The 18,926-nt window shown below is 41.2% G+C and overlaps 1 protein-coding gene across 1 annotated transcript in view; it reads right to left on the bottom strand.

The window, feature by feature from the left end:
- The window catches only part of FNDC1 (fibronectin type III domain containing 1), a 61,444-nt gene that overhangs the window by 7,721 nt on the left and 34,797 nt on the right, over positions 1-18,926 (bottom strand). The window contains exons 9-15 of the mRNA XM_030236216.2: positions 18,770-18,888; positions 16,897-17,008; positions 15,473-15,862; positions 10,696-10,761; positions 8,683-8,844; positions 6,484-6,714; positions 5,988-6,096 (exon numbers count right to left, since the gene is read on the bottom strand). Of these exons, the coding sequence (XP_030092076.2) occupies positions 5,988-6,096; positions 6,484-6,714; positions 8,683-8,844; positions 10,696-10,761; positions 15,473-15,862; positions 16,897-17,008; positions 18,770-18,888 (1,189 nt within the window). The remainder of the gene's footprint in view (positions 1-5,987; positions 6,097-6,483; positions 6,715-8,682; positions 8,845-10,695; positions 10,762-15,472; positions 15,863-16,896; positions 17,009-18,769; positions 18,889-18,926) is intronic.

Raw genomic sequence — 18,926 nt, 5'->3', positions numbered from 1 at the left:
TGAGCTGGCTGTTACAGACAAATGTCTCTTTTTTGCAATTGCTCCCATGCATATTTTTGGAACACTTATTTATATATCATCTCCCTTCCAAAAACCACATACAACGACATCCACTTTCTATGAAACAACTAATAGCAAAAGACTAAAAGAAAAAGTTGCAAGGAAATAAAATTCTGATCTCAGGAACAGTTTTAAACCAAATTAACTCCTAGGGAAGCAGTGGTGTAAACACCATTGCAAACAGAAACTGCATCAGACTTACATGAGATCAGAAGCTAAGCTTTTGACCTTTCTGTAAAAACTCCAGCAGCATTAAGATCACAATACTTGAGTAAAAGAAGAAAGAGTCACATGATGAATTATTGATTCCTCCAAAGTATTTAAATCACATGCTTAACTCAAAGCACATGAATCACCACTAGAACTCCATTCTTTGCTCAACAGAAGCAAATTTATCCTCACCCTTAGAGAAGAATACATGTAAGTACATTTTTAGATCATTTCCAAATACAGTGACTTTTACTTGATGCCTACCCTGACATTTCCCCCAGATTAATGTTTTCTTCTTTTCCTTTTATATTTGTATCAGTCCAATAGAAACCAACTAGAATGGAAGATTATTTAAAAATTTCCAGCACAGCATTTATAAAATTCCTGAGTTTAGGTTTTCCTTTCTTGCCTGCTTGCTCAATTTCATTCTTGTAAAGAAATTAATAAAAAAACTTTAAAACTACTGTGCGTCTGTAATATCCACATAGCATTTGGATCTTGATTTAGCCTCTCATCCAAAAGCAGACACATAACAGGACAAGTAATTACTTGCATGGATGGCTGCCACCAACATTGGATTACCTCACATGACAGTGTCCCACGTGAATGTCAGGCCTGATGTATCACAGCTGGTGAAAGGGAGTCTACTCCATCAAAAACATCAGGCTGCCCTTCCTGGTGAAGCTCTCTCAGACTTAACCACATAGCAGGGCCTGAAGGTCCCTCCTGAAAGGGCCCTCTCTGGCCTAAGCACAGCCCAGCACTTTTGAAACCACTCACAGTTACAAACCAGAGGGGACATGGTTCAACCAGCCCTTTGGCAAAATGGTTTTATTTTTTCATTAAAAGGAATGTTTTTTGTCAAGTAAGGGGAACTGCTTTGCCTTAAAATCAAACTGATCTTTATGAAAGGTAGGAGATATGTGCGAATCCTTCTTTTTTGGCCAAGGGGTGGCAGCCACATGAATACTGGGTTTTGCCAAGAAGCAAGGTGGTTATCTCCAGGGTATGGGTCAGAGCATCTCGTTTATTCCTTAAAAATTGCAGGTACGTTGTCCAGGTGAAATCAATGCAGAAGCTACCAGAATTGAAATATTCTGGACTCCATCCATGGCAACAGCTTGACCTTGTATCTTCATTGGACCTGGAGCACATGCATGGTCAGACCCTCTGTGGGACATGTTCCCACATCTGCATGAGGGACACATCCCCTGTCCCTGCCGTGTCCTGCAGCTGATAACAGAAAACTACTCCTCTATTGCTTTCTGCAGCCAGTTCTGCCTTCAATTAATGAGTATATGATGTTCACAAGCAACTCATGTTTTTTGGTTTTTTTTAAAGACACATATGCTATGGCAAGAAGAAAACATGATAAATAGCAGAATTCAGCAAGGCTATGCTTTTTGCTCGTGCCCAGCACAATCCTTTTGCTGGCGGAAAAATTTGCCCCTGTTTTTAACTACTGACCTAGATTTTTTTGTGTAAAAGAGGGTTTAGCATGTTTGGGAAAAGAGAGGAGGGAAGGCAAAAAGCCTCCCATATGCTTCTCCAATTCTGGCCCCCCAAGAAGAGCATGGCAGCCTGAGCACTGCTTTAATCCCATGTTGCTGATGCTCTCCTGCAGCACCTGCATTCATCCACACCTCCTTCACTAGAGCTTTTGTCACCTGGATCAGGACAGGGGTGAGCAGCACAAGCCTGTCCATAGGGAGAGGACACAAGGCAGCAATTCCTCACTGTGGTTCTCCAAAGAGCTGCAGCACAGCACCAAGCTTCCCTGACTTAGCTCAGTGTTTGCTGTAACTGCTTCAAAAGAGCAGGAGAAAAATGTCTTCCAGCCCACACCTTTCCCATAACCCTTCAAAGCACAGTGGAAAGTATGGATGCCTGATTTCCCACTGCCTCCAAAGAAGTATAATCAGATACCACCTTTCAACAGTGGCACTGTCTGAGTTAATTAAAGACACTTAATACACGTGTATTAATGGTAGCCTCAACTCATTCCCATCAGACATATGAGTGCCATAACCCCCCTCAAAACAGAGAGAGAGCAGCCCAAGAACCTTGTGCACCTCTTTAAGTGGGGAAAACCAGACAGATTTGTAGCCAAATCTCATGATTTGTTGACCTGTGATTTAAACATAGACAATGCTATGACTACTGTATTAAGAAGGTCAGTAAAATAATGCAGTTGAGATATATTTCTTTCTCAGACATGACAAATAAAAAAAGAAATTGCCAAAGCCATTCTACGTCCAGGAATCTGACATTTGGATTAGTCAGAATCCTTCAACTGATGAATTTGCCAGGAAATCTCAAATCAGTGTAACTTGACTGGTTTTCATCACATAGAAACATGAACAAAATTTATAATATGTAATTTGATTTACACTTTGCTTAGGCAGAATTGTATGAATTGCTACCATTAGGCACAGAAGAATCACAACAGATGCAGTACCACTTGTTGTTCATTTTCAATACAGGCAACAAAAAGGCTTTTCCTCCTACGAATGAGCTTCCTTTGAGATTTTATATACCAATTTCAGTGATACATCAAGAAAGGACATAGAGGACTGTAACAGGGCATTGAATATATAGCATGTTTTTTCATTCAGGCTACATGACTAATCATTCAACATACCTGTCTTTTAGAGCAAAATTATTCTTTGACTTAATTCGAGGTGTTGGAATTAAATAGCTGGCACTCACAGCGCAAAGTGAGATAATCACTCAGCAAGATAATTAGGGAAGCAACTTTAAAAAAAAAAATAGTTAGCTGCAAATTCCTTTTTCCAGACAAGCCAAAGGCACGCCTGCATGCATCCTCAGCCCTGCACTCTGCTCAGTGGCAGGCTGAGATGGCAGGATGCACACCCACAGCAAGGGCTAAAATCCTCCACCTACAACTGCACCATTCCTCCATAAGAAAAATGTTTAAATCAGTGCCTGCAGGTTCACAGGTTAATGCAGTATCTCCCTCCATCTGAAATGGCCCACCACTACATCCCTCATCAATATTTACAACTAATTTTATAATAAGACATTAGAGCCAAGCTGGCAGTGGAGCTTCCTACAGAGCTGGTATAAGGTAGGTAGGTATGTGCCACATAGGGTCTACCACTTGCACAGGGCAATGGTTTCATGGACATCTTAGCTCTTCTGTGTGGCCCTGGTGGCACAAAGCAGCCACCTGTGGTTGGTGCTGCTTGTTGGACATACTGTGGCTTTGTTTCAATGAAGCTATGGAAAGGAAATAGAATTTTTGGTGCATCTGGCCCCCTGAAACAGAAGAACCAGGCTCTGTTTGCAGTTGTAAGCCCTGAGTAAATGTTCAAGAGCCTCCTATGAAGTACTCTGTACAACACTGGTAGCAGGCATTGTGGGATCAAAATAGCCCCAGATTGAACAAAACCTAAGTGAACAGAGAGAAAGGTTTCAGAAGACATGGAGATATGGGGGTGAAGGACAGTGTTTTAAATATTGAGACTATCTAGCTGCTCTTATCAGGCACTGCCACAGCACTCCTGAAAAAGGCAGAAAAAAGTCTAACCATGCTCAGGAAGAGGACTGAAATGTTTATGGCAAGGATTATAATGTTTCTGACTGCATAAGACTGATTTAGTGGTTGAACAGATTCTGTCCAGCCCTTTCCATCATCTTCTGTGACAGCTGAGAATTAAAGTTAGGGAAGGGACTTTGTCAAAACTACTGGTTTAAAGATTTAATAAAGTTTAAAGTCATTTTAGTGTTTACAGTCACAAATCACCAGGAAGCAGCTCCTGTACCCACTGAAGCTGACCAGAGTTTCACTAATGGAAAAACTTCCACTTCTCAAATGGAGGTCAGACCAGGCCTCAGGAGAAAATTTATGACATGGATTAAACATAGATTTCTGTTTTGTTTGTAAAACCTAAATAACAGGCAGATGTTTTCCAGGATATGTTGACAGCTTGAAATCTTCTGTGGCGCTGACTTCAGCCAGGATGCCAACCTGCTTCTCATACACTGTGCATGCTGCACCACCCATAGCCCCTTGTGGGACACCCAGTAGCCAACAGCATCTGCTTACAGTAAATTACTTAATCAGACATTTCTCACAAAATGCACTAACAATGCTGACACAAAATATTTATATTAACTTCAGCTTTTATCCCATATTTTCTTAGGCATGGTATCTTTTCCTTGTGGTTAGGGAGTTATTTTTAAGACAAAAGGTAGGCAATCAGTTCAGTCTGTGAGTTTAGAGAATGTAAATGAGAACGGCTGATACATAAAATTTCTCTGTTATAAAGATCCTTTGTTCTCCACCACAGACCCCACATAAAGCCTTTATTGCCTTCACAGAGCATACAATAGGGGCCAATGGATTATATCATGTTCAGGAAGATGCTGGAGAAACAATCTGCTTAAATAAATAGCACCTGCTTGAACCTCCCTATCATGAAACAGAACCTTAATTCAACATAGGTTCATGGAATTGCACGAATCCATAACCTTGCTGCTCCTATAAAAGTCCATTCAAATACAGACAAATTGTGTCCTGAAGCCTGGAGTTAATCTCAGACATGCTGGCAGCTCAACTCCCACCAATTCCTCTGCACTGAGCATAGCATGGACAGCAGCGGCAGAATTCCTGTGAGCTGTCATTGCAACCACTCCTTCTGGGGTTCTGGACCACTTTTAGGTGTTGGGTATGAGAAGAAGAGAGTTATCCCTGGCCTTCAACCCTGTCCTTTGGGCTTCAGGAGAGGGAGACGTGACTAAAAGACAGAAGAGGTGAGGAGCTCCAGCTGGAAGGTAGAAATGGCACAGAAGCAAGAAATGCAGGGCTGCAGCCAGGAGAAGCAGGGGTGTAAAGGCAATGCCTCCCTGGCCTGCTAATTCTAGCCCACAATCCCAGTGTATCTCTCCACTGTGTGAGCAACACCTTCCACCAGAGCCTAAGAGACTGCAGACAGCAGCATCTAAAGGGCCGAGCCCAAGGGAGTACCAAAAGAATTTCAGGCTCAGAATTTGAGAGACAAATATGTGAGTCACTGAGAATCTCTCTAAAGGAGTCTCTGAATACAGTCCCTGTGTAGCTGATTACTTTGCCCCAGTCGCCACAAATTATTCCAGTATCATGTGAAACATGCATTCGTGTTCCGCCATTTCAGTCAGATCTTTTGTTAAGATAAAGACCTAAAGCTCCCGCTAAACTGACTTGTGAGCCTCACCTTATACCACCAAGCCTTCTCTTCCAGCACATTTATGTGAACAGAAAGCAAAAACAGACCAGTGGGCAGCACTTTCCCAGCAGCTTTCAGGCATCAAATCTTGGTCACACGTATGTTGGAATAGCCCACATCACATCAAGTCAAATCATGGGTATATTTTAGCATATTTTAGTGTATTTTAGTATACTTCCCCCCCCAACATTTGATTATCCAAAAGATTAGAAAATGCATTTTAAAACAATATTTTCTTTGTTACTGATATGTGTTTTCATACGCACAAACAGATATACATGTACACTCTGCCATCTGCTCCAGGGTTAATATGGTAAAGATATCAGGCTGTTGTTTTGCTCTTTATAGAACAATTTTCTTTCCAACAGAATGAGTAAAATCTAAACCAGATGTAAACATTTATACTAAGACCAACAAAAACAACTGACAACTCTCAAAATTTGTTTTATTTCCTTAACAGAACTGAAAAGGAGTGGATCAAATCCTTACCGTGTGTTGGGCTTCAGGTTCTCAATGGGCAAGTGAGTAGACCCTGCAGTTCTGGTTGACCACTTATTCTTTAAAAAGTCATCATAGGATGCACTGTAAACCAGATAACCTGTAAACAAGAAAGAGAAACAGTTGTGAGGATTCTAATTAAATTTTAAATAAAAGATATCCCTGGGTGTCACGGTAAATTTTAAGGATTAAAAGGAATTGAAACATTTTTGAATATGAAAGTGATTCCATGCCTAACTCTCCTGGAAAATCCTGGCCTGTAAGAATTTCTTATCATTAGCTAATAATGATGGAGCATTACATCAGAGGACAGCACCCAGTTGTGAATTCTGATTTAAAAAACAGTGAAGCCAAAAAGATGACAGAGGTAAGGCATTCACTGTTTTAAGTGGCACATTGACTGTGCCGACACTAGTACAAAAGCTCATTTAGGAAAATCTTCCCCTTCTCCACTCTCCCACAGGGAGAGAAACCCTCAGGAGAGTACCTGTTACCATGTCTCCTTGAGCAGGTTTGGCCCAGTCCACAATGACAAAGGAGTGGCAGCCTTCAACTGCCACAACTGTGATGTTCTGAGGGGCTTTCAGGGGACGCTGCTCTTTCTCTCTGAAGTCATTGGGAATGATTTCATCAAGGCTCTCCACTTGGAAATGTTCCAGGGCCTCTGTCAAGGAGCAGGGGGCTGCTGGATCCTTATTGAGATAGGTCACATAAGGAGCTAGAAAAGACAGGGAAGGGTAGCATTTAGATAGCAGTTTGAGGTATCCCAGAGTAACACACAGGCTGGCAATTCCCTAAAGAGACTCAAGTTTCGTGGTGCGTTTTAAAATTCCTCACCTTGCAGCCCAGAGACCACTGCAAACAAAGCATGGCTTACAGCCAAATTGATTGATGAGCAGGGGGAATGGGATGCCAGCATTCAGGTTTACCTACCCCACAACTACAATAGTACCAAATTATGCAAAGATGGAAGGACTCTCTGCTACAAGAGGCAGAAGAGAGCAGTCTGACTGCAGCACCCTCTGCACACTACCTCCAGCTGCTCTGGAACGTGGGATGAAAATGTCACCCAAATTCTGCTTTTCCAACATGGGAACAAGATCCCTGCCAGGGCCTTCAATCATCTAAAACTTTATAGGTCCAAGTGTTTGGTTCTTACACAAACATCCTGAAGCTGGAGCAAAACAACAAAAGAAACATGAAGAGTAATTCCAAGGTGAAGTCCAACCAGTTTAAAGGATTGTTGTGGTCCCCTGGGCACTAAGGGACCAGGAGCCATGAATCCCTACCTTCCAGGCATGTGCTCCCAACCTGTAACTTCTATTTTTAAAAGCTTAATACTGACTGGAATTGCACTACAGTTCAGGAAAAGATTAAACCATCTTTTTATTGCCTTAAAAGTCACCGTAACATTCAAAGGAAGGACTATAAAACTTGCTTTGGAAATGTTTATTCAGTTGCAATAATACAATTCATTGAAATGGTAATATTATTTCCCTAGTGCCTTGAAATGTTCATAAACCAACGTTTCTTGGTTTATCTTATTGGATTTCATGCCCTAAAGGAATTTTTTCCAGATCTTGCAATGAAGTTAATTTTAGCCTCTCCAGCTAAATGAATCAAGAAGCACTGTCAGTGAGAGAATTGAATAGAAACATCATGAAATTGTTTGGACAGGGAAACTGAAGATGCACTGGAAAAAGTTCTGGCATATATAAAAACAAATCTTTTACTCTAGCAGCAGACTTTCACTCTAAGCCACATGAAACTTGTGGATTTTGGAAGGGAAGCCAAGACATGTCAAAGATGATTCTCCATCCCCTGAACTCTTTTTCTGAAATACCAGGTGAGTCAGCAGCTGACTTGACCTCAGTTCAAGTGCCAGAAATATGTAAAGGGCTGCAGGGGGTGTCACCAGCCTGGGGTGGAGGCTGGAATGTTCCCTACAATCTCCAAATCTCTCTCCTCTGGCCCCCAGCTGACAGAGAAGCAGAGCAGCTCTGAAGTCAGTGCTGCAGCACCAACCTACACACTTGAATGGCTCGTGTACACTGGAGACATGGCTCATGTAATGGGGGTTCCTTCACCAAATGCCTTCTACTGAGAAAATGTTCAAATACCAAAATCATATTTGTCTCTACTGGATTTATTTTTTTTGAAAGTTTATATCCAAAGTACCATTCATTCGTTGACTTTGAAGCACCCTTTGAAGTACACATGCTTGTGCAAGGTGGATGAAATCACAGGGGTTGAACAGATCAGTGGAAAAGAGTCAGGTCCCCCAGAGAAAGACTCTCACCTAGGTGGAGACTTGCCCTGCTGGAACTGCTGGTGTGAAGTTAGATGCAGTTAAGCTGAACTGGTGTAGACACTCCTGCTCTCTTACTAACCTCAGCTAGACCAAACACAGTGCAGAACACAGAACAGAGCACTTTCACTGAAAGAGTACAAAGAGGCGTTTACTGGTCCAACAAAATCATTGTGGGCCCATGCACAGACACACAAGCATTGAAGCAAGGAAAAAGTACTGCTGTTTGGGTTTCCAAGGTGGAGGTCCTTAAAAGGACCACACACACGTCTACTGGCTGTGTTTGTGCAATGGTCTCAGCTGAAGGGCTGGCCCAGCTGGAACAAGAATTCTTTGCAGCACAAGTAGTAGGCTAGATAAGCCAAAGGGCATCCTTACCAGTGAAGCGTTTCTTCCCAGCAATGTCATATTCTGACACAGGGCCAGTGCCACCAGCGCCGGTCTCCGGATAGACAGCCTCCAATTCTGTCGTCGTGGAAGCAGTGGTAGTGGTGGCAGTGGTGGTGGTTGGTGGCAAGGTGCTCTCAAAAAACTCGTAGTCTTCAGAGGAAACACAGGATGAAAGTGTTAGCATGCTTCATCTAATTTTGGCTTAACTATGAGAAGGGAAACAATTCTGTCATCAGCCACAGTCCAGAGAAGTGCTACACATCCCACCCGGTGGGGCCACTGCACACTCCTTACAGAACTCCATGTCAAGGTTGGTCAAACTTCAGCCTTGCAATGGTTTCTACCAAAGTCATGGACAGGGAGAACAGTCTTTGCCCCAGAATACTCATGTCACTGCTGATTTAGACCTCACTCACACAGTTAAACAGGACAAAAATTAACAAATGTATTTGTAAAGCAGTATCCTGAATGTGCATCTGCCATCTCCTCTCACAAACCCCAAGAGAAGATGGCACAGTAATTGAACCCCTGGCCTAAGCCCTCAGATGCCAAAGGAAGTAGAGAAGGGAGAGAAAAAAATTACTTTCTAAGAAAACTCTGTGTTGCAGTTCTAAAGCCCTAGAGGTGGTTCATACTGCTCTCAAATCCTCCTGTGACAGGAGGTGCAAAGTCTGGAACTTTCCACTTGTGGTCCCTGCAGGGCCATGAAGGAAGGCAAACTGTCCCATGTGAGTCTCATTATGTGTTCAGTCCTTTTAAACTCAGTGCTCTTTGAAAAGCTGCTGTGCTACCTGACTGGCAAAATGAAGGGAAAGTAGCATTTGGTATCTGCCATGACCTCATGCAGGCTGGGGAACTCCCCTCATGTCTCTGAGTGTTTTGTGCTTAAACTGATCAAGCGTGTGTTTTCTGCAGGTCACCTGTACCTAAGGGGAAGCCGGGCAAAAGACTGTGCACTGAGGATATTCTGCATCCATGGAGATGTAAGGGAAATGGGATGTATGTCTTGTGCAGTTTCTAATTCATACCCTCCTCTCCACATTCTAAATGTCAGTTTCAGTATGAAGTGATCGGAATTAAAAGTCTATAAAATATATACAAATGTCTATAACATCTTCCACTCAGCTGCTGCACTCTCTTTTTAAATGTTTTTCTTTTGTTGCTTAGACTTAAGATCCAGCATTGCAACCACAAATAAAAAAAACTTTCATTGTTCTAGAGCCATAAATTCTACTAAAAAACTTTTTATTTAACTGAGGTCAGTACTTATCCACTTCCATATGTGGGGGCAGGAGCAGGAATTTGAGGACTAAAAGGGATAGAACATCCAATGTCACTGATGGCAGAAAGCGAATTTCAGTTCCAGTAACTGAGAACTTGCATTCCCTATGCAAACTTACAATTAAATGCTGTGACTTGATGCTTCCTCTTTGGCTGAGTTTTGGATGTCCTTGATTATAATATCAAGATGGCATGAATATAACTCTAAAAAAAATATTTCCCTCTTTTCCTTTCTTCTGATTTCAAATCTCTTTGATATAAATTCCATATGAATTAGGCAGACTAGTTACTTTATATGTAGGTGATCTTATTCAGTATGAGCATGCTCAATTGTCCAAATAAAGACTACACATTGAAGAAACAACTTGCTAAGGCATTTCAATTGCTCAGGGCTTGAATGTTATTTGGATTTTGTATTTTAGAGGAGGTAATTTACTTTGACTGGGCTGGAGTTAGAAGTTGTACCAGAGAAAGTAAATCTAGGATTGAAGCAGTGTCTGTATGACACAGCTCTGAAAAGTAATTTATTTCCTCAGTAGGTTCCTGTTAGATTGCAGGATTGATAGAAAGAGACTTTTAATGTCCCTTTCTATCAATCCTGCAATCTAACAGGAACCTGCTGAAGAAATAAATAATGGTAATGGAGCCCAGTTCCAAAGAAGGAAGACAGAGAAAAAGGCAACATGTCACTTGCAACAGACTCCTACAGTTAAGCCATACCATCATCGTATACCACATAAGCTTCTGGAGTTGCTGTCATATCTGATTCCAGTCCTGAGAATGTGTCTATTGACAGAGAAAGAAAAAGAATCTGTAAGAATTCAATAAAATAATTCTGGAATAAAGTTTAGTATAAAAATATTTAGCCAGTGGAATTGTAAAGAAAAAGATAACTTCCTGGTTTCCAAATAATGCAGTGACAGTCTGCCCTGCACTTTGAGAATAACAGATGAGAAGCTAAGTGCAGTAGTCAGGAATTCTGCTGGGAGAAAACGAGTTCAGGGCTGCTACATAAAATTAAGAGTAATCACCTTCCAGAAGCTCTGCTCCAGGCCCCAGCTGCTCTGGAGCAAAGGTAGGCTGCCAGCAACTATAGAATGATCACATCTGGATTTGACAATATTTTATAGTCTCAGAAGCAGCAAATGTGAAAACATTATATGCCAAAAAAACCAACCAAGGAATTAAATATTTATACCCAAATATTTTTGTGGAGGTATAAAAACAAACAGCCCACAGAGCCATGACATTTATAGACCATGTCAATGGTCTTGCAAGGAATGCAGCCCAAAAGGAATGGATTTGTAGAATGCAGTAATTAGTGCTGGATTTTCTGGGGTTTTACTCTGCACTAGCTCTACTCTGATCCTGTGGAATGGCTGCTCATTACAGGTTGGGCCACATAGGTGTAATCCTGAAGCACTGCTCTGCATTAGTTTCATCCAGCATGAATTCAGTTCAGGAAATCAGAGTGAGATTGCTCCAGGATGCAAATGAAAGCATAGCAAGGATGGATGATTATGAGGTGCACATCAAAAACTCCCTACTGATCCACCCCAAAACCCAATGCAGATGCATCAACAGACCTCCCAGCTGACTATTCCTTGATATTATCTCATTATCTCTGCAGGACATGACTCCAGCTCCAGATACATCAGCCATCAAGTACCTCATCTGTTGAATCCCAAAGGCTTTCCTGCACACTCTGAGGAAAGCATTTCTCCATGTTATTCAGGAAAAGCCAAAGAGTCTCCAAAGCTCAGCACAGTTATAAAAAGCCACGCAAGCAAAGCAAAAGCACTGTGCTGTAACCCACTGCAGGTACCATCAGAAGTCTCCAATGCAATGCTGGGGCTGGGGAGCAGCCAGCATGTGAACAAAGACAACAGAAAGACAGCTTTGACCTCCAGACACTTCACATACATTGGTCACACTTCTGTAACACTCAGTATGGAAGTAATAGTGTTATTTTCACTGAACCAGAACTGCAAACAGTGCAAGGTTTCAACTGCCAATGTTAAATAGCTCACAAATATAATCTGAATGATACTTTTTAAATTTGATTATTTCTTTTTTTAGAACCAACAATTACTGTATAACTGTTTTTTTTTCTCCTAAAATAATTTTATTTTAAACATACTGTGTGATTTTAATGCCAAAATAAGCTTTAAAACACAGGAAATGGGTTTATTCTTGTTAGACTTTCATATATGAGAATATGACATTTCCTCATGGTAGACTTCTGCAGCCACTCTTCAGGAGATGATCTCCTTGGAAGTCACTTGGCTTCACTGAAGGTAGTCAGTCCCAAAGTAGATTCCTTGCTGAATTCTGCAGATCTATCCACAACTGGCCAACATCAACCAACATCCATAATTTATATACTTACCTATGACTGCCTATGTCCAAGTAATCAAGAGGATCAGATATGCAGAAATTTGAAATCTTCCATGAGCAGATTTCAACTCACCCATGCTTATTAATTAGTAAGCCTTTGGCCTACCTACAGTCCAGCAAAGCCAAATTTCATTTTCTATTTTTGCACTCAGTTTCAGTGACGGTGCTTGTTTAGCATTAGCTGTGTCATGGTGACAATAAAAGTACTTCCCAACAGACCTCTCATTTTATTATTTTCTGTACATACTCCAGCTACAGTTCTTCACCTTGCTCCATCACCCTTTGCTGAATCTCTTGAGTAAACCCTGCCTGTAACAAATGGGGCCAAATTTTCCTATGACCACTTGCCACAGACTTTTGGCATCTGTAAGGACAGTCTTGTTGTCTTACTTGTCTTACAAATTCCATCTCAAGATTTTATCACACGTAAGGCATGATTAATCTCTACCTGTTTTTTTCCTTCGTGAGTTCATGAATAAAGTTTAGTTGATTTCACTGACATATCATTCTTGTGTGGCCAAACTCCTCCTTGAAAGTTAAAGACTGATGAATATAGTGAAAAGCTGGTAATAAATTCTGCTGGATCAAGAAAAAATCCTGCCAGAGATAAAAGAATTTGCCAAAGCTTAAGTAGAACATTTGGAGCTGGGTTTTGGCACTTGCAGACCCTGTCTGTTTGTAAGTAAAGCACTTAGCAACAAATATCAAGCTTTGGCAGAAAAAGTATTTCACTAAACAATGTGGAGTAATTTCTAGACTCAGATTAAAGGGAAAGACAAGATAAAAATATAATGTAAAGTAATCTGGAAATGGTCAAGTGAAAATTGCATTGTTTTGATAATTGAAGAAGTAGTTTACCCCTCTTGAAAAATACACTTCCCTTGTTAAATAATAACAGCCACCATGAAATAAATACCAGAAAGATCTTTGCTTTTCTAGCAAGTTCCTTTGTGGAGCAGGCAGACTGTTTTCCTGTGTTTATCTAATCCTGAAGCAGGTCACTAGGACTTAAAAAAACTGAAAAAGACTCTTTAGAGAAGCTTTCAAAATTCCCAGGTAGGGACTAATATTGCAAAAGCTATGAGGTAATTAGCCTTAAGAACCAGGTAAGAAGCAGAAATCCAGCACCATCCTTTCACTCTTCCACTGTAAGGCACTGGCAGACATACTGTCAAAACACCAGGCAGTTTCTGAGTTACTTCAAGGCCATTCTCATTGAACACACAGCCTGAATAAAAACTTAATTTTCATTCATGCCTCTATCATGTTCAAAGATGCAGCAATCCCATCTGGTAGAAGGCAAAAAGCTCAAGCAAAATTTTTTATGTGTTCAGAAAATCACATGAAAATTCCCCAGCCCACAACTCTGCTAAAAGTAACACTGCAAAGGATTGTGTTGCTCAGCTTCTGGAGTCTACCTTCAGTTTAACCCCTGACATATGTCATGAACTTCTACTGTTCTTATAATATGTATTCTCAGAAGAGGTCCTCCAGGTACCAAACAGCACAGGCCAAAAAAGAGGAAACATTACAGGATGTAATCAACATTAAAGATGAGCAAAAGGAGCTGGGGAGTGTGGGAGGGATTCTAACTACCAAAAATCATGGCTCCCTTTAGGCAACTTTGAAAGTATGAGAGTGACTATATATTACAATATTTGTAACACTTTGGTAAGTACAATTAAGAACTATGAACTTTCCATAGGGAAAAGCAAAACCCTTATATTAATATTTAATGATGATATGATTTTTACATCCATATGTGTGTGTGTGTGTGTGTGTGTGCATACACATCTGTGCATATCTACACATGCAAGCATGCTTCTATAACTGCACAGTGTCAGAGGTGGCTAATTGTTAATAAATGCTAACACTCTAATTCACTGTAATTTCACCTGCACAAGGAGCTGACATCTCTGACTTATTAACTGTCATGGGCTGCTGGTAAGGGAATTTTGTTTTCTGCTTCTGAGATCTTCGCCCAAAATGCCATCCTTAGACTCACTGTGAGTTGCTGGAGCCACACCTTTCTATATCACTGCCCTTTTCAAAGTGATAGTTCAGCTTCCTAGGCCATGGTTTCATGACCTACGTGTATATCTACTTTGACTTAAGAGATACAGGTGTATAGGAGAAAGGTAAAGGGGCTTCACTACCCATTAAAACTGGCGGCTGCAGTTGTCAGATGTCTGCCAACCTGCTGGTAAAGTTATGGCTGTGCTGCTATTGCCCACTGGTAGAATGAGTTGAGAATTACCAACAAATGGGAAGGGTAAGGGGCTACCATGGTGCACCCTGATCTGGTTTGGCAAAATAAGCAGCTAACTCACTTGCAATCCAGTTGATGAAAGCATAAAACACAACAGGGAACAGGCTCAACACCAAAAGACTCTAGTGCATTTATATGTGTTTACTTTGGATTTCAGTTTGGCATCACAACCTAAACTTGTATAACAGCAACAGGGAAAAATGACATACACTGATACTGGTTTGTATCTTCAGATATTAAAGAAATCAGTGTACAGCTCTCTGCCTTATCTGTACAGAGCCTGGTTTGCCTTTCACCAGCTTCATCTGTGCTATGCTGCATTCCTGCTAGACAATCTATCTCCGAGGGCTGGCAAGAGAACAAGAATCTCACTGTGCAAATGCTCCTTCCACCATGGCTCAAAAGAGAGACTTTTCAGAATTCATTGTGATAAGTAAACACAAAATAGAAAAAATGTATAGCTCCTCCAGCTCCTACCCTGGCCTGAAATGGAATGAGAAAAACCTATATGTAAGTGCTTTGACCACAAAGCTACTGCCTATACTTGTACCCCTGTGAGTGAACATTTAAAAGTGGATCCAACACAATGTAAGAAATTTGCTGAAAACAACACAATTTCACAAAAAACCTCAGCTTTGGTGAAAGCTGGTGTTTTCCAGTAAAAATCCATTTAACACCCAAACCTTCCTTCATGAGCTCTAATCTCAGCTCCTATCTTACCAAACAGACCAAAATCTTCCGAGGCAGATTCTCCACCATTCCACAGCTGTGTAACCGTGCTGTACAAACAGGAGAGCCACGGAAATTCAAGCAGCACAAAAGGAAATTTACCTTCTGCATTGCACTCTGGCAGGCCATCGAACCCCAGGAGCAAGTTGCCTTCATCATCATACTCCCCATAGGTGCCTGGAGGACAGGTTGGTGCGGGTTTCTCGGTGGGTGGCTCAGTGGTGGTCGGTTCAGGAGTGGTGGTGGTGGTGCTGGTGGTTGTAGCAACAGTTGTTGTAGTGGTTGTGGTGGTTGTCGTGGTAGTTGTTGTAGGTATTGTTGTAGTAGTAGTTGAGGGAGTGGTTGTTTTCTTAATCATTTCAAGACCAATCAGAGGCTTTCCTCCAAGGCTTATTATTGGTTTATCTTGTGCACTCGCTACAGGTTTACTAAATCTGCTATGTCCAAACAAAGGCAATCCATCAGGACTCACCATTGGAGCACCCTTTTCATCTAAGAGAGGAGAACAAAACCAAAAAATCTCACCATTAATCCACTTCAGGCTTATAGCATTAAGCGTTACTGTGTTTTATCACAGCAGGTGCCCCAAAAGCACTGAATAGAGTGAACAGAGACTTCTGTAAGTAAACTGACAGAGAAGGACACTGTTACTTAGGAAAGAGCCATGGCTAAGGAAGCTGGAAAATGGTTCAGAAGAGCCTCAAAAAACCAACAGTGGTGTTCACATTTTTCAGCTGTTTGATAAAAACTCCAGGGAGGTTTCATTTCAGAATCACAATGTGCAGACAATGACATCATTTCATCTAAGTCACTCTCATCAACTAACTGCTGATGAAATGTATGATGAAACCATATTCTGCTCCTCAATGTCAAACCCGTGCAAGGAGAATCTGGGATGAGCTGGCAAGATGCTGTCACTTGCAGATAAACTTCTGTGCCAAATTCTGGGTACTGTAAATATTCATGTTAATAAAGACAAGTTAACAGTAGGCACTGAATTTGTATTCAAGAGATCTGTGCAGAGGGACTGACATGCAAACAACAGTCTTCAGAAGAAAGCAGACTTCAGAAGAAACAGGGTTTCAAAGAAACAGGGTTTCTTACTATTTGTGGTTGGCTTTAGAAGAAAAAAATGAAATAAACGCATCCATATGGTTGGTACAGTGCTAGCAGTGGGGAATAATAATTCCTATATATACAAAGATACAATCATCAACCCTTATTCTACTCATCAGTCCTTATTCTGGCTCATTTCTGAAGTCCTTTCTAATGCTGATACAAGTGAGATGGACTTGAGTGATTCTTGCTGCATCGTAGTCTGGAGTCTCACAGGGTGACTCAAAGCCTCCCCAGGTCCTGCAATGCGCTGACTGTCTAGTGGAGACTTGAGGTACAAGCAACTCCAAATGGCTTTGCATGGGACCTGGGGTTTGCTGAAACATTCAACAGCTCAAAGATTTGTACCATGTGTACTACAACTATAGAGCTATAGAGCTTTTCTCTGTAGGAAGCAAGTTGTAACTTACCAACAATTGTACGTCCATCCCCTCCTAATTTCACTCGGAGAGGGTTGCCTTGGGAGTCTTGGAGGTATTTTCCTTCAGCATTTAACACTAGCCCTCGGTCAAGATCTACAATCTAAAAGCAATAGATGGACTCAAGTTTAGCTAACCCAAGAGGAGGTGAAATGAAATTTCACAGCAACAGAAATCCTGGGGAAATTCAGACACTAAGTATGATGTTCAGGAATGGCTACAACACACTGGAAGTTCTAAAACTAAGTGTACAGTAATCACTGAAATATCATTGCTGAAGAAAGCAGATTCCCAGGAACTGGGGTCCAGAGCTGCACAGCCATATTCATATCACCTACTGTAGCTCTCGTGTGCAAATGAGCAAATCCCTTGATTTTCTTGGGCTGTGTGACTCTTAAGGTGAATTCCTGTAATACTGATTTTGGTATGATGCTGAGCCATTTTGAAGATGGGATTTAGGATTATATCTAACTTTAAAAAAAAAATTAAATATTAGACTAGTTACTTTATTTTGAAATGGCAATGAAAACAAAGTAGCTAAGATTTTAATTGGGGTAGGAGACTGAAGAAAAGCCTCTGTCTCGTAAAGCAAATATGTCTGAGAGCTTGGACTGAATTCCAGAGCTAACTGCAGTTAAAATTCAGTCCTTTTTGCTATTTCAACCCAAAATAGCTGAACTTTATGCTGTTTTAACCTGAGGTAACAGACACTCAGCCACAGAACACAAAAATGCAAAAGGTGTTAAGTACTGTGAGGAAACTGGGAAGGAGACAGAAACAGCAATTCCAGGTTGGCAAGAAAGACTTACATCTGGTGCTGAGAAAAAGACTGCAGCAGGAAGGACAGGAGATTATGAGATCAGTCTCTGAAGCCCTCCAGGCACCAGATTTGGCATAGATCTTGCTTTGCAAGGTGTTCATCCTGCTAGCAGCAATGCCTTCCCCTCAAGAAGCAGAGAAATGCCCCATGGCATTCCAAGGACCTTCCTAGCCCACTTTCTGCAATCCATTTGAAGGACTTTGGGCATGCTTCTCAAAATGCCTCCCTTGAATGTGAGACACCTGATGTGCTTTTTAATGTTCCTCTAATGAAAAGGGTAAGACTGAAGTGGCCATAAAATAAATGTCTTTATGTGTCATGCCATGTGCAAGCAGCTCTGCTGATGCCAGGGAGGCTGACCACAGAATCCTACTGCTCAGCACTTGGGACAACATGCAGGAAGAAGCACCAGTTCCTTCCTTTGCTTTCCTTGGTTAAAAACTCATTGTAAAGGATGTTAAAAAACAATGTGTGGGCATGTATGCAACTTGTGGGGCTTTCCTATCAATGGCATCTGAGCCCTTCTGCATATACCTCTGGAAACACGAGGAAACAAAAACCTACATAAGTGCATTTAAAGCATCATGACAGTTATGGAGGCACTTTTTATTTCAGAAGTCTTGCTCATGAGCTTCTACCTGGAGTGAGAGTCTGGGAGAAGCATTGCTGAACACATCTTGCACAGTAACTATTCCAGGCAATCTCCACTCACACTGCACAGCAGACAAGAGCCCACTGTGTCAAGAGTCCCTGAGTCACTGGAGAGCACAAATCTCATTTACTTTGATGAAAAAAATGTTTCTCTAAATTTAATAAGAGTAAGTTTATAGTTTAAAATTCAACCCATCAGACTGTAAATTTAAAATGTTAAAATAACAAAACCCAGAATTTGTCATTAGATTTCAGTGGAAACTAAACCACTAAGTATAGCTTCACTTTCAAGCTGCATTGACTGAGAACACTGCTTGCCTGTCTTTTCTTAATGAAAATACAAATACAATAAAAGGCCAAAACATCTTGAATTTAGAGAGAAGGTCACCCTACCCACTTTGCTCCTTGAGGGCCATTGATTACTTTCTGTCCACTTGCTTTTCCGTTACCAGGAATTACTTTACCATTTCCATTTCCATTTTTCATTGTAAGATTTGGTCTGCCATTATAACCTGAAACAGGGAAGAAAACACATTATTCTGAAGAAAGC

The sequence above is a fragment of the Serinus canaria genome, chromosome 3, assembly GCF_022539315.1.
Source record: "Serinus canaria isolate serCan28SL12 chromosome 3, serCan2020, whole genome shotgun sequence".
NCBI lineage: Eukaryota > Metazoa > Chordata > Aves > Passeriformes > Fringillidae > Serinus > Serinus canaria.
This window is presented reverse-complemented; position numbering and strand designations above follow the sequence as displayed.